At 32.5% G+C, this 15592-nt stretch overlaps 2 protein-coding genes across 2 annotated transcripts; both read right to left on the bottom strand.

The window, feature by feature from the left end:
* Window positions 1–4642: 4642 nt before the first annotated feature.
* On the bottom strand, window positions 4643–6170 carry LOC130810287 (24-methylenesterol C-methyltransferase 3). The gene has a single exon (XM_057676291.1). It carries the CDS (start codon window positions 6014–6016, stop codon window positions 4919–4921), a length of 1098 nt encoding a protein of 365 aa, XP_057532274.1. The 5' UTR covers window positions 6017–6170; the 3' UTR covers window positions 4643–4918.
* A 924-nt stretch (window positions 6171–7094) lies between these two features.
* On the bottom strand, window positions 7095–15002 carry LOC130810286 (pentatricopeptide repeat-containing protein At5g40410, mitochondrial). The gene is made up of 2 exons (XM_057676290.1): window positions 13027–15002; window positions 7095–7456 (listed from the first exon to the last, which is right to left on the bottom strand). The coding sequence occupies exon 1, from the start codon at window positions 14896–14898 to the stop codon at window positions 13102–13104; it is 1797 nt and encodes a 598-aa protein (XP_057532273.1). The 5' UTR covers window positions 14899–15002; the 3' UTR covers window positions 7095–7456; window positions 13027–13101.
* Between the last annotated feature and the right edge of the window lie 590 nt (window positions 15003–15592).

Genomic DNA, 15592 nt, shown 5'->3' with positions numbered 1-15592 from the left:
ACAAAAAAAACAATACATTCTTATTCAACATGTCTTTTCAAATTTTTGATATTTTCTTTTGTAAAAATAATTTTTTTTAATTTTCTTTTATACTCATACACATATTTCCTTTCTTTTCCAAAGAAATATAATTAAGTACACAAAACCAAAAACAAAAATATCATAAAATTTTGATGTCAAAACAAAATTTGTTGAAAATTAGAACATTTTGCAATTTAATTCCTATATTCAAATGTCGGTTGTGGTTTTCTAGTGTCGAGACATGGGCCTCCATCACACGTGGATAAGTGAATTCCATAAATTGCAATTTCATTGACACAAAAAATATCAAGGTCGGATTATGAAACATGTTCATATCAATTGGGCTTTTGTGGTTTCTATCAATTTAAACGCATAAGCCTCAAATTGAAAATTTGAAATCTTTAAGTCAAAAAATTAAAAAAAATAAATTGAATAATTTAACTTTCAAACTTATTCAAAAAATAAGCGTGAAATTTTCAAACCTGAAATTTAGGGAGTTCCTGCGAACAGATCAAAAAAGACAAAATAGCTATTCGCAGTTAGTAACTGCGAATAGCTATTTTGACTTGTTCGCAGTTAGTAACTGCGAACAACATGCTTCAAAAAAACTGTCGACATAGTTGTTCGTAGTTACTAACTACGAACAGTTATTTTGTCTGTTTTGATCTGTTCGCAGTTACTAATTGTGAACAGCTCCAAACCTCAGGTTTGAAAATTTCACGCTTATTTTTGGAATAAATTTAAAAGTTAAATTATTTGATTCATTTTTTTAATTTTTTGACTTAAAGATTTCAAATTTTCCCTCAAATTCATCCATTGTCGTATGAATAACTCTTGATTGAGAATTTAGTCATGTCTCATACCAAGGGCCTCTTGGCTGCAATTTTTTTTAACGACTCGTTTTATATGAGAAACGTCTCACAATAAAATGGATTCATATAATAGCCCATTTTTTTAATTGATTACTTTAAAATTATAAGTAATCATTTTAAGGTTATAAGTAATTATTCTAAGACTATAAAAAGTAATTATATAAAAATTATAAGTGATCATTTTAAGACAAAAAATATATATTGGGCAAGCCCAATAGAAATGATCTCACTGTGAGACCATCTTATTTAAAAAAAGTGTTTTTTTTATGGGTATAATTTTATCATTTTTTATCTTTTTTAGAGTCTTATCATAATTTTTATGAACAAAATACAATAAGTAAAATAATATGATGATAAATTTAGTCATGTCTCGATTATAGTACAAATATCAATTTTTAAAAATTATCGTGGGTAAGATGCTCACTTAACGCCTTTTCCATAGTATGTGAAAAAAAAAACTCCAAACTAATGTTCAATTTTCCACTTCCATAACACTTGTTCAATGGTAGTATAAATTGTTACGTGTGTGTTTGCTAAAAAACTTTTTATTAGCTTTTTTAGATCGATTCTAAATTTATAATTTTTATTGTTTAAAACATAAAAATAACTTTTAAACCAACAAAAAATCTATTGGCTTTTAAATTTTTTTTTGATAAATAGACAACAAACGACATTTGATTTAACCAAATATCTCAATAATAACTAACTTAAATACTTACTTATCAAACCAAATTGATCAACAATCATTAATCATTAGCCAAATACAACCTATGGCCTTTTGGATTGCTTTAATAGTCATATGATATACTCATATTTAGGTCAATATATTGCTCATTTATCTATTCGAGTTTAGTACATAACATAAGTCAATTTTTTGACTAATATTAAGGGACCGAGAAAGTAATGATAATATTGTATATCTTTATTATACGCATTTTAAGATGAGATTTTCTCCTATTTACCCTTGCTATTTGTTTTCTGTTTCATCATCATTATCATAATTCATACCTGATGTATCTCGATCATAGGATTAGCTATGATCAGGGTGTGGGAAGGGAAGGACAGCGGCAGCTCATATCCCATAAAAAAGAGTGCGGCCAAAGAGTCCTTCGGCTCGAGGAAGATCTATAGATAAATCCTCAGAAAAAGGAAAAAAAACCAAAACAGACAAAAATACCTCTATAGATAAAAAAAAGAAATAAAAAATCAGCTAGGTAAAAACAAATAAAAAAGACATAAAAGGCATAGACAAAAACAAGAACGCACTAGAAAGCGAAAGAGTATAAATAGTCTAAAACATGGATAAGACGCCTCCAACTACCCCTATCCCTGGTCAGGTCTCAGAAAGGTGTATGTCATGCAAATCCTTCTTTGAGTCGATATATTAGACCATTTTTCTCTGAGTTTGCTTCATAACGTAAATCATCTTTTTGAATCTGACGTTGTACACTCCGCAGTGCAAAGGGAGTACTAATTATATATGCATTTTAAGATGAGGATTTTCATCAGCTACTTTTGTGAAAAACCATCTCTCGTTGAAACGACCTCAAACAAAAAGTTCATATTCTCATATTATGTATTATAGGACTATTTAACCCATATATAAGACACGCCTCTTGTGAGACCGTCTCATACAATATTTGTCTTTACCCAAGCTCTATATTATCTGTTTGAGTTGAGTCGAGTCTTGAGTATAAGTAATTTTTGGCAAATCATGTAAGCTAAGGCCTAATTAGAATTAAATTTTTGGTAATATAGCGGGCTGAAGTAACAGCCTTACAGGTCTGTCATGGGCCATGCTTGCAGGCCAAAGACTACCAGCCAAAATGTGGACCAAATAAGCCCTCAAAAGGTTTGTTAAAGACATTGGTCAGTATCACACCATGTGCAGGCTCAGGCCAGTCTAGCCAAGATACTTCCATTGTTCTGTTTTATTATTAATTATTAAAAGAGACTTTTTCAAATTCTACAATGAGACGATCTAATGGTGAGATTATCTCTGTTGGGCTGACTATGTACATTTAGTCTATTAAAATGATTACTTAGAATTTCAAAACGATCAATTAGAAAAATAACCTGATTATATGAATTTGTCTCATGATGATGAGACAATTTCATACAAGACAAGCTGAAAGACTAGACAAGAAAAGAAAAAAAAATGCATATCTTTGTGATAAAAAGACCATTATTGCAACACAAAAGAAATGGATCCGAGGAAAGAAAAGGCAAATGAGGTATAGAATGAAAACAAAGCAAAGGAGATACCGAGTATGAAAAAAGTAGAGGCCAATTAGACATCAATAGTTATTTTTTTGCCAAAAATAGTAATATGACGAGTAATTTAAATTTTAAACTACTAAAAAGGGAAGTATAGAAAATTTAATGAAAAGGGAAAAAAACATAATAAGCTACCAACTCTAATTTTAGGCATAGTTTATTTATTTTGAGACTTAGTCTTCACATGCTTAATGCTTTTTATACTATCAAAATTATAACATTGAAATAAAACCAAATCAATAGTCCTCTATTAGATTCAGATCCCATCTTATCATACATTTATGCCTGAACATCAGCTTATTATAAATTTAACATACTCACATCACATGTATTAAGCTGAACTGATTTATACTGAATTTTAGTACCCAAAACATGTAATGAAATTAACTATAGTTGTGTTTGGACATGACAAAACAAAGGAAAAAAAAGGAGCGGGATTTTATTTCATTCATTTGGATATCAAAAGGCAAAGAGAGCAAAATGAAAAGGAAGAAAGGAGAGAGATTTTCATTTCATTCATTTGGATATCAACGAAATGAAAGGGAATGGAATTGAATGAAGTAATTCATTCACATTATGTGAAAACAAATCCTTTCAGTATTGGTAAGATTTAGTAGATGATAACACACCAATCTCCTCTTCCCTTCCCTTCCCTTCCCTTCCTAAAATGTTATCCAAACAACAAACGCTCGCACAATTTTCCTAAGAGCCTTCATACACCATTCTCGCACAATTCCCTTTCTAAAATGTCATCCAAACAGCAAACGCTCGAACAATTTTCCTAAGAGCCTTTCTACACTAAACTAAATGCCGCCCCAAATAGCAAACGCTCGCACAATTTCCCTTCCTAAAATGTTATCCAAACAGCTACACGACAATAAATGCCGCCCGTAACAACAATGTAAAGGCCCTAATGCGAAAACCAATTACACAAACCCATAAATTAGTCTCAATAGTACAACAATAACATCATCAAAGCCTTACTACTCCATACTATGAAGAGTGTTTAGTTTAAGTTGTTAATACGAGAGCTTTTGGGTTAAATGTAGCAATCTCTACGAGACAGAAGACTAATCACAAGAGTTAAGGTCGGCTTCGAAAACCACCAACTCATTTCCACTAGTCGTCCACATGGATTTTCCTTATCCAATTCATTTTGAATTCCACCAACAGTCACTCTAGGTAATCTCATCAATTCTTCTTCTCCATTCATTTTTATTATCGATCAAATCCTTTAAAATAAAACTACAATTCTATAACCCTAAACAAGTTAACTAAGATCAAAAGCCGTATAGATTCAACTGAAATGGATTCAAGCACTGTAATGTAGAAGGGACAGACTTCAAAACAAGGATAGGATAAGACATTTTGCACAAATTAAGGGCTAGTACTTCTACATTTAATTTATCAACAAAATCAGATAATTTTGCCACCATTATATGGGTATCTATCTCAAATTAAAACAATAATAAGCAAATTAAATTAAATTAAATTAAATTAAATCAACCAGAATAAGCACAAATCCAAATTTAATATTTAATCATAAAGTGGGAACAAAAAATAATTAAAAGGCTAAAAGAAAAAAATTAAACCAAAAAAAAAAGTACTGAAGAACTTGATGAGAGGAGGAACACAAAATCACAACTATTTTTTTAAACCTAAAAAATAATTACCTCATCATCATCATAAAATTCAACGTCTCCCAGCAACCGTTGATGATAGTGACAACCAAATCAAACGGCTAGAAATCAAGAATCCGATTTGTCCACACAGTTAGCATCATGAGGCTTTCTACAGAGAATCATATGCATAGGGCTAAAAATTCCAGAATCCCCACCACGTGTAAGATAATCAGCGGTTTTAAAGAGCATCTCATGAACATCCACCGTTCCTTTCGGTGCAACCCCAATAGCAGCTAAGATAGTAACAACAATATGGTTCCTCCAATAAGCGATCCGACCCATTTTAAGTCTATCCCACCATGGTTTCGCGGGTGGGGCAGCCAAATCCCTTTCTTCAACAACTTCAAACCCTACTTTCTTAGCCGCAACGGATATATCCGCATAACTTCTCATACCCGGAAGTGCATCACCTCTTTCGATCCCTTGGATTACATCTCTATGTTCCGGATCTTCGTGATTGTATTTATCGGTCGTAACCCATTCGTAGGAGACGAACATGGATCCGGGTTTTATGACCCGGAAGATCTCGGAGTATACATCTTCTAGTCTTGGAGCATGACATGTAGCTTCGATTGAGTAAGCTCCGTCAAAGGTGTTGTCCTTGAATGGCATTTCAAGGAAATTACCACAAACGACGTCGCATAAGGAATCTAACCCAGCTTTTTTGTTGTGCATCTTTGCACGGTTGACTTGATACTCGTTAATGGTGATTCCGACGACATTCGCACGTGAGTGTGATGCAATCGCACGCATGGGCCCACCAACACCACACCCAACGTCGATGATTTTTTGACCTGGTTTTACTTTGATTAGATCGACAGCCATCTCTTCGTGGATAAGAGTTGCTTCTCGATGAGATTTTCCGGGGATTGACGGCGAAAAATGGAAGGATTGTCCCCACCCCCATTCGTAAATATCTGTGACAAGATTGTAGAATGTATCGACGAAATCAGGGACTTTTTCTGCCTTTTCGATTTCTTTTGGACGGCGGAAGAAAGACCAATACTGATTGTATTTGTCTTGGATTTTTTCCGAAGAAATTGAACCGCCGGTGAGATCAACGGCTCGTTTGCCTTTTTGTTCGGCTGGGCCGTGTATACAGATGAACCAGTAAAGGGATACGAAGAGGAGACCAAGTGTGCAGAGTAAAGTTATGGTATCCATGGTTATGGCCTATGGGGGTCTTTTTAGAGAGAGAATGGAAAAGGTGAGAGAGAGAAAGTAGTGAAAAGGGAAATAAATGGGTTTCAATTCAAGGGTTTTAAATGTCTTCCCCTTACTATCTCTATTACTTTTGTGATTCAAGAGAAAAAGACTCGTTCCTACTTCCTCCCTTTAGATGTTTTTTTTTTTTTAATTAATGAGACCATCTCACCAAAAGCGTGTTTTACATATGCGTAATGCATTAAATGTTATATTTTTTTTTCCTCTAAGAATGCATTTAAATTATTTGAGTGAAATTAAATTGAATGTGAAATTAAGTCCGATGATAACACAAAAATAACAAGTGGATAATAGAAATGAGTGGTTTAGATAGGAAGATATAATATGTTTGTGGATGAGATTTAAAAAAAGAAAGTGGGTCATTGCCAAAAGAGAAAGTGCAAAATAAGTGGGTCAAATTAAAATGAAAAAAGGTGTAAATTAAAAAGGACAAAGAAATTATAATAAATATGCTTCTTGTTTAAGGTCGTTTCACTAATAAAAGTTACAAATATTAAAGTAACAGGTATTTTGATATGCATTTTCTCCGTTCATTTTTACTTGTACTTATATGTGAAATTTACGTTTGCACTATTCATCATTTCATGGTAATTTATATATTTAAACTATTATATGAAAAAAAAAAAAAACAAAACATTGTTATGCATAATCTTGTTTTATTTCTCTCGCAACATATTTTCGTAATATCAAACACCTTATTTCATTGTGTTTGTCATAATTTTAATAATTTCCATGAAAGTTATTTGTGAATGATCATTTCTTCATATTTCTTAAGCTTATTTCATCACCATTCCAAGTACCAAATTTAAGAAAAATTACTTAGAAAAAGACACTTAAGTTGCCTAGAGAGAAGTATTAAGTTATTATGTTATTTTCTCTTAATGTACTTTTCATATTAGCAATTTCATCTTGTTATGACATTAGAGTCAGCATTAAAAAAAGTCATGAATTCGAATTTCAAATACCACTCACATAAAGTGAAATTTTGAGCGTAACAAGAGTATATCATCAATATGATTCGGTATTTTGTATAATCGGTGATTAGTTTCCGAATAATATAAAAGGATCTTTTATCTAATAATATATTTTACCTAGAGATTATGGGTAAAAAAGGGTAATGTGTATAGTCTTGTTAAGATCTAGCAAACATAACAAACATCCCTCAAACTTCATAAAATCACATCATAATTCAAATGTTAAACATTATTAGCATTTATTTACTCCATGTTAGTCGTATGGGGTGGCAATGTTTTGGCAAGCACGTGTCGTAGTAGTTGTTATGCTCTTGGCACTACTATGTCACACAGGTCACAACAACCGAACTGCAACTTCATTTAGTACGGACGTCTTTGTTTGCTTCATCCAACCACTCTGTCTTCCCTAACATTTGCCATAAGTACATTTAATAAACAGTTGATAGTTTATTATAGTGAATTATTAAATCAGTTGATTTAAATTGACGGTGAAAATAACTTGTTGTAAATTAAGTTATTATAGCACTAAGTTATTATAACTAGCTAAATTATCAATCATTAGCATTAAATAATTTGAAAATCCAACTATATTTATAATTAAATTATATAAGCTAAAATTATCCAAAGAGTTTTAATTAATATGACTAAAATGTAAAACAAAAGTACGTTAGGATCATACTCTCTTCATCCCATTTTTTCTCTCGTAAATTTTCACATATATTTACAAAGGAAATGTTTGGCAAACGATTGATAGTTGATTTCAGTGATTAATTTAACTAACTGATTTTATTAACTGGTTTAACTAGCTGATTTCCTTAACAGAATTAACCAGTTGATTTTGAACCCGCTACAAGGGGTGTAAGTCATTTGGTGAAAAACCAAACACCAAATCAAACCAAATCGAATAAGTAATTGGGTTTGACTATATTTTAAATTTGATTTGGTTTGGATTGAATTTTAATTATAATTTGGTGTTCGGTTTGGACTCGGTCTAGGGTCCAATATAAAACCGAAAAACTAAAAAAAAAAAAAAAAAAAAAAAAAAAAAGATGATAAAGGCATGCTATATCTTCCATTTGATTCATTTGAATTTTTGCCCTTATTTTCAGATTTTTGTTAAAAGTTTTTTACTTGTTCAAATTAAAAATCTTAAAATTATTAATATCTATTTAGGAGCTTTAGAAAGAATAAGTTTGAAACAATTCATGCAAATTTGATTTTCGGTGCAAAATATACAAATCGGTGCAATTCGGTCTATTCGGTTCAATTTAGATTGGTATTCTAAAATTCGGTTCGGTTCAATTTGGATTATAAATATTATGATTTGAATTTGGACTGAAAATATCAAAACCAAATTCTATTCGATTTGATTTGGATTTGTATCGAATCCAAACCAAAAACCAAACTTTCACCCTTATCCGCTACTATAAACAGCTTGTTTAAAAAAAACTTATTCATGTCAATAAGTTGTTTTAACCAACTAATTTAACAAATATCAACTACTAAACTCCCTCTTTATATCAAAATAAGCTAAAATATCTATTAAACTATTTTGCAAAACATCACCCTAATATCCAATCTCAAGGTAAGATAGTATTATGTCTTTTAGACTCCACAATGGTCACGTGACCTGTCCTTTTGGATCCGTTACTAATTTTAAATATATTTGGATTCTAAAAAGCTGGGTGAGGAACTGGTTTGCCAGCTTAAACGGGACATTGGGACAAAATAGATGCATCCAACAGTTCATTTATAGCTGTTATTGATCCCTTCTTTTCTCAAAGGTACCTAAAGTTGACAAAAATACCCAATCCTTAAAGTTCGCCACCCCTTTTCATTTTTTCGCCACCCCCTCCCCCCTAAAATTACGTATTTGCCCCTGTAATTTAAAAAATTACAAAAATGCCACTCCTTACAAATTTCTTATTTATAATAATAATAATAATAATAATAATAATAATAATAATAACAACAATAATAAAATTAAATAATAATAATAATAATAACAGTAACAATAATAATAATAATAATAATAAAAACAACAATAATAAAATTAAATAATAATAATTATTATTCAAAAAAAAAAAAAAAAAAAGTTGAGTCGCCCAAAATTGGGCGACTGAACCATGGTCGAGTCGCCCAGATCTGGGCGACTGGACCATGGTCGAGTCGCCCAATTTTGGGCGACTCAATTTTTTTTTTTTTCTTTTTGGATAATAATAATAATAATAATAATAATAATAATAATAATATTAATACTAATAATAATAACTTATAGATTAATGTGGTCTATTAGCTCAGTTGGTTAGAGCGTTGTACTATTAACGTGAAGGTCACAGATTTGAGACCTGCACAAGCCATTATTTAATAATTATTAATTTTTTATCATATCTATAAGTTATTATTATTAGTATTAATATTATTATTATTATTATTATTATTATTATTATTTTCCAAAAAAGAAAAAAAAAATTGAGTCGTCCAATTTTGGGCGACTCAATTTTTTTTTTTTTTAAATAATAATAATTATTATTTAATTTTATTATTGTTGTTTTTATTATTATTATTATTATTATTATCATAAATAAAAAATTTGAAATGAGTGGCAAAATTGTAATTTTTAAAAAATCAGGGGCAAATTCGTAATTTCATTTGGAGGGGTGGCGAAAAAATGAAAAGGGTGGCGAAGTTTAGCAACACCCCAAAAATAAACTACTTTATAAAGTATTTTGGTCCTTTTTTTAGAGGGGAGGTTTATCAATTTCTCACCTCACAATTCATTCACATTGTAGCAATCATATCACTTTTTAACTTTTAAATTATTACTTGAAAAAAAATACAAATATAAAATCAGATCGATTCAAAATCGGATCTTGTCTTTATATTGGTTTTTACATAATTGTAAATGTATTTTCAAAGTCAGGTCTAATCGGATTGTAAACGTCGGATCTCTTCTAAACACCTCTATCTACAATACAATATTGTTTCTAGTTTCTACCAACACAAGCATAGGCATGAAGACAAGAGTACAACTTAACACCAGAAATGTTCAAATGAGGCTAAAAGAATTATGAGATGGAAATTTGACAAACACAATATTAGAGGATGATCTTAGTATTTAGACATCAACATTACACATTCCAGGAAGAGAAGCGTTATGGCAAGAAGTATGCTGTTTGTTCAGTGTATGATGCCACAAACACACAAATGAAATCCCGAACAATTTAAATTGACTATCAAAGTAATCATTGTTACGCGCTCTCATATTTCTGAACTCTCAACATATGGACGATACAATTATAATAGGAGTATTTCGATCAGGTTTACAGTGCTCGTGAACAATCTTACTTGGATTACACTATTAGCAGAATTCGACTGGTTTTCTCAAGGTAAATGAGAAGGGCAACCCTGCAGGATTTGTGAGATGCATAAATCTAAAGACAGCGGAGCTAGCTATTACAGAAACAGTTGGTCACTTGGACGATAAAAAGTAGGGAGAAGTAAGAAGAGTGAACGACCATGAAGTTGGTCGGTATAACAAAGAGTAATGGCTCATATGAGCGCAGGCTATGAGCTACGCATCAGAATTCAGAACGATATAAGGAGTTGATTAACTATCTTGCAAAGTACACATACAAATTCATTGTAGAAGAATGGGGTAGCCAAAACGCGGATGATTAGATTGATGAGTGATAATGCTTGGAAGAATAAAATTTGAAATGAAGACATAAAAAAAGGGTCATGCACTGTGTCACAAATATTGGGGACAAGATGGGAGAATCGTTTAAGATAGTTTGGTCATGTGCACCAACATACTGTTATTGGCGTTGCTCCTTCCTTCATTTTAGAATCATATAACAGTCCATAACATTAAAATCTCCAGAAACATGTGAAACTTTGACTGATTAATCTTGGAATTCTCTCAATTATCTTCACCATCCTAGTCTCTCCTCCTATAGTCATATATACACGACCCTAATCCCTTTGTCCCTAAGAGATTGCTACATTTTTCATTTTAGTTAGCTCTTTAACTTTGCAATATTTCTATTTTAAGTTGTCTTCACTATTTTCTTTAATTCTTATATTACCACACCTTTTTTCTCTGTCTCTCACTTTTAATCCTACCTACACAATTTAATGGTCCCTATCAATTTCATAAAACTTGTGTTAATTGTGAGTGGTGCAATCTCTTAGAAATGGAGGTAGTATCTAACATTTGACTTTGGTAGTCAATGTTGACTCAAAACAAATCTAGGTTGTTAATGACCACATAAACTAGAGATTTTAGATTGATGAACATATGAAGAGATCGAAGGTATGTCATCCACCCCTAGACTTGGAATCAAATCATACCTAGATCATTGTCTTTTGCCACTCTAAATACATAATGTAGAACTATACCCCTAAACAATTTGTCCCAAAGATAAAACCTTTTGAGCATGAAAAACAACATCATCAAGAAGCTCTACTATCTGTGTATCACCAAATCATTTGCATTTAAAGAACTTGCACATCCATTTCACAGACAAAACTCGCAAAAGTCAATATAAAAAATACTTCCCATGGTTTATCCGTAGTTGTTACCCTCCTTGTTTTCACACATTTGATAAGTACTAATTACTAAGCACGTGTAGCGACTAATAAAATACAAAAGGTTGTAAAAACAAGCATTCAACAGTAGCCCTACAACAAAAAAATACCTAGGAGAAGAAGCAATTCTGCTCTGATGAAGAATCCTACTACCAACAAAATCCTCACTTTCAATTGATTCTATCAAACCCAAATTCTCTACTTTCTGCTCAATCTCTTCCTGCTTTTCTCCTTTCTCACATCTCCCACTAATCTCCCCAAAATAAATCCCATAACTATACTTAAGAGTATATCCATTATCCTCATCAAACAACATAATATGCCCATGCCATTCTCAAACCCAATTATCGACCCGTTTTCCTCATCAAACCCAACACAAAGATTTTCTCCAACCACAACAGCTCGCCTGAATTGGGTTTCAAAGTTTCAGTTTCTCCGCTGAGCATGATCTAAGTAAGGTGCTTTCAAGCTTAGATTCTTCCTTTGAAAGATAAGTTTATCAAAGAAGTTTTCATCATTACAAAAGAAAGAGAAGTCCACATCAAGAAGAAGATTTTCAAAGGATTGGTAAAGTATAAAAGGGTTTTTAAAGGATAAAGATGGTTGTTGATGGAGTTGAAGACGACCCATCAAGATTGTCAAAGACTTGGTAAAGTAAAGAGAGGTTTTGTAACGGAACAACCTCTTTTTTATTTCATGGTCAGGGGGCTGCCAGTGGATAGATTATGTATTCTATGCAGTCTACAACGTAAAACTCATGAGCATGTATTTCTCTAATGTCCTAGTGCCCTTATGCTGCCGTAGTCAGGAGTGATGTTATGTAAGTTCCAGATACTCTCCACAAGCTACTTCGAGTTGGATATCAGTAAGATTGTTGGGTTAAGTTAAAAATATACTCTTTGCAGTTAGGGAGTGTGTTAGAACTTGGACTGAAAAGGTCTATGAGTTGTGGAAGCAGAGGGTGTATATGAGGGTGTATAAACTTCATACAAGCAAGTTTGAAACTCTTGTTTAGGATGCTAGAAATGCCTTACTCAGATTTGCTGTGAGAGTACCAGGACTAGTCAGCTTTTGCTTGGTAGAGGGTGTATATGAGCATTGCTCCTAGTTTTTCATTCTAATTTTGCAGTAATTCAGCTTCTTTGCACATGACGAGTAATTCCTAGAAGGTGGGTTTTCTAATTACACTGATGCACTTTTAGAGGGCAGGATGCCAGGATATAACACGACAGTTCTAGCAGCCCAAAGAAAATTATTTTCAATCCTTCATAAATCACAGGCAGAAATGCAGTGTACACATTCCAAGTGTGCGGGGTGTGTGTGTGTGTGTGTCAGAGTGTGTGTATAAACATTCATACCAAAAATCATGAGTAGAAACACTCTAACCTCATTGCAGTGATCAATGGAAAATCCATTCACATCTTCACTTGTGAGTAGATAGTGAATATCTTGTGAATATAATCACCAATAATCCTTGCAAGAACATATCCCATTTACAAAATGATGAAACCGTTTCGGATCTCGGACAATGATAGTACGCTTCTCCATCAATGATACAAACTTAATGACAGAGTGGCAGTCACCACATATTCTGATGTTCTTTATTATAGTTATTGGCATGTTAGTGTTGGTCACTAGTAAACCAAAAGCAAGGGCTAATTTTTCGCTATGCTTATTGATCATATCTATCTTAATATCCTCCTCAACATCATGCAAGATAAATTTTGTTTGGCGCTCTAGTCCAACTTCTTGAATTTTCCTAATGATTTCCTCCAATTTTGAATAGATCTTGGCTGAGTATGGATGAGACTGATCACCAGCTACAAACCGATAAACTTTGTTTCCATGCTCAATCAGACTACAGCCACGACCCCCAATCAAATTCCCCTCTTTCATCAAACACCTGATTTTGGAAGCATTTATCCATTTGCCAGAAGCAGAGTATATATTCGACAACATGATATAATTCCTGCGGTCAGAGGAATCTAATAAAAATAAATTCTCAGCAGCTTCCTTTCCGAGTTCTACATTCTTGTGAATCCTACAAGCACCTAGAAGAGCACCCCAAACACCTACATTTGGCTCTATTGGCATGCTCTTAATCAGCCCAACTGCATCTTCCAAGAGTCCTGCACGACCTAATAGGTCAACCATGCAAGAATAGTGATCTATTCTAGGATGAACTCGATAAACTCTGAACATATCTTCGAAAAATTTCCTACCCTCGGAAATAAGGCCAGCATGGCTACAAGCACTTAATAGATGAGTGAAAGTAACATGATCAGGACGAATCCCTCTATCAACCATTTCCTCAAAGACTTTTATAGCTTCACCCCCAAACCCATGTATAGCATAGCTAGCAAGTAAAGACGTCCAAGCTACGGCATCAGGACATTTTAACTCTCTAAAAACATCTAATGCAACATTCAGCTGCCCCGATTTCGAATATACACTCATAATGGAGGTCACAACCAGCATATCCACCCCAAATCCACACTTAAGAACATAACAATGTACAGTTCTTGCCTGTTTTCCAATACCCATTTCTGTACATCCTTGAAGTAAGCCAACCATAGTAGCTTGATCAGGCTTAACACCAACTCTTCTCATTGAATTAAAAATACCCATAACTTCATTGCAATGACCACTATGAGCATGTACACCAATAAGAGAATTCCATGAAACCAAACTAGGAAATTGCAAACCATTAAACAAAACACAAGCAAAATCTAGGAAACCCAACTTTCCATACATATTTACCAAAGCATTAACAACCTTAACTTCCCTAATAAACCCATTTTTCACAACATACCCATGAAACATTCTACCTTCAATCAAAGCTGAATTAATAGTACAAGCAGAAATAACAGAGATAAAAGTTACCTCATTAGGCTTATAGTTTGCCTCATTCCTCAATCGTTGAAATGCATCCAAACATAAAGCAAGAATGCCACTTTTAGAAGACCCAGAAATGAAGGAATTCCAGGAGACTAAATCTTTGTCAGGAATTTCATCGCACAGCTTCCGGGCATAACTATTGAAACCCAATTTAGCATACAATGATACCAAACGATCCCCAATAAAACCATCATTGATGAAGTGGGATTTGATTATAATGGCGTGAATTTGCTGACATTTTAGAATGGAGCAACAAGAGCTCACGGCTTCTAATAAAGATTGCAGCTTAGTGAAAACATTATTGTGGGCAGTTCTAGTTCGAAACATAGCAATTTTTACCATCAATCCCTCATTCTCCATACGTGTTAATGCTTAGTTGCTTACCCCTACATCGGGCTACATGCCTACATTATCTCAATTTCTAAATCTCTCAATTGATAGTCCTTTCACCTTGGTATTGTGTCATTCAATTTAGCTTAAATTTTTTATTTTTTATTTTTTTGGCAACATATTTTTGGTATGTTAATTTACCTTTATTAAATTTAATTTTTCATATTTTTACACTTACTAATTTCATTTTATCCCTGTCCTTATTAAAATTTAAAAATATTACTTTTTTGTTACATATGTGATTTTATCTGACCACCTAAAAAATAGTGAAAAATAAAATAGGATATATTAGATGAATAGAAGGGAATATTAATTTGCAATTGGTGAATAAAGCATCTAATCTATGGAGTTAAGAAATAAATAGGTAGTATTCCATAATTCAAGGGTATTTTGAGTACAGTGTGGTCTTGGGGTTGGATATTTCAATATTACTTTGTTAGTTTTGATTGATCATTTATAAAAGTACACAATATTTAAATGAGTTAAATTATTAGTCTGTTATGATTCGATATCTAAGATTATACTTTAGCACAAATTAAATATTTAGCACAAATTAAATAAGAGTTAAAGGTTAAGAATGAAGAATAAATGAGTTAAAAAGAGAGTTGTAAAGATAATATTTATGCGTAAAGTAGGTCAAGCTAATAAACTACCATTTGCGAGA

Source organism: Amaranthus tricolor, chromosome 4 (assembly GCF_026212465.1).
Source record: "Amaranthus tricolor cultivar Red isolate AtriRed21 chromosome 4, ASM2621246v1, whole genome shotgun sequence".
NCBI lineage: Eukaryota > Viridiplantae > Streptophyta > Magnoliopsida > Caryophyllales > Amaranthaceae > Amaranthus > Amaranthus tricolor.
The sequence above is the reverse complement of the archived record's forward strand: the minus strand, read 5'-3'. Positions and strand labels throughout refer to the sequence as shown.

Bases quoted from the DNA above. Each gene is read 5' to 3' on its own strand.
- LOC130810287 (XM_057676291.1), bottom strand. From the start codon at position 6,016: ATGGATACCATAACTTTACTCTGCACACTTGGTCTCCTCTTCGTATCC.
- LOC130810286 (XM_057676290.1), bottom strand. From the start codon at position 14,898: ATGGAGAATGAGGGATTGATGGTAAAAATTGCTATGTTTCGAACTAGA.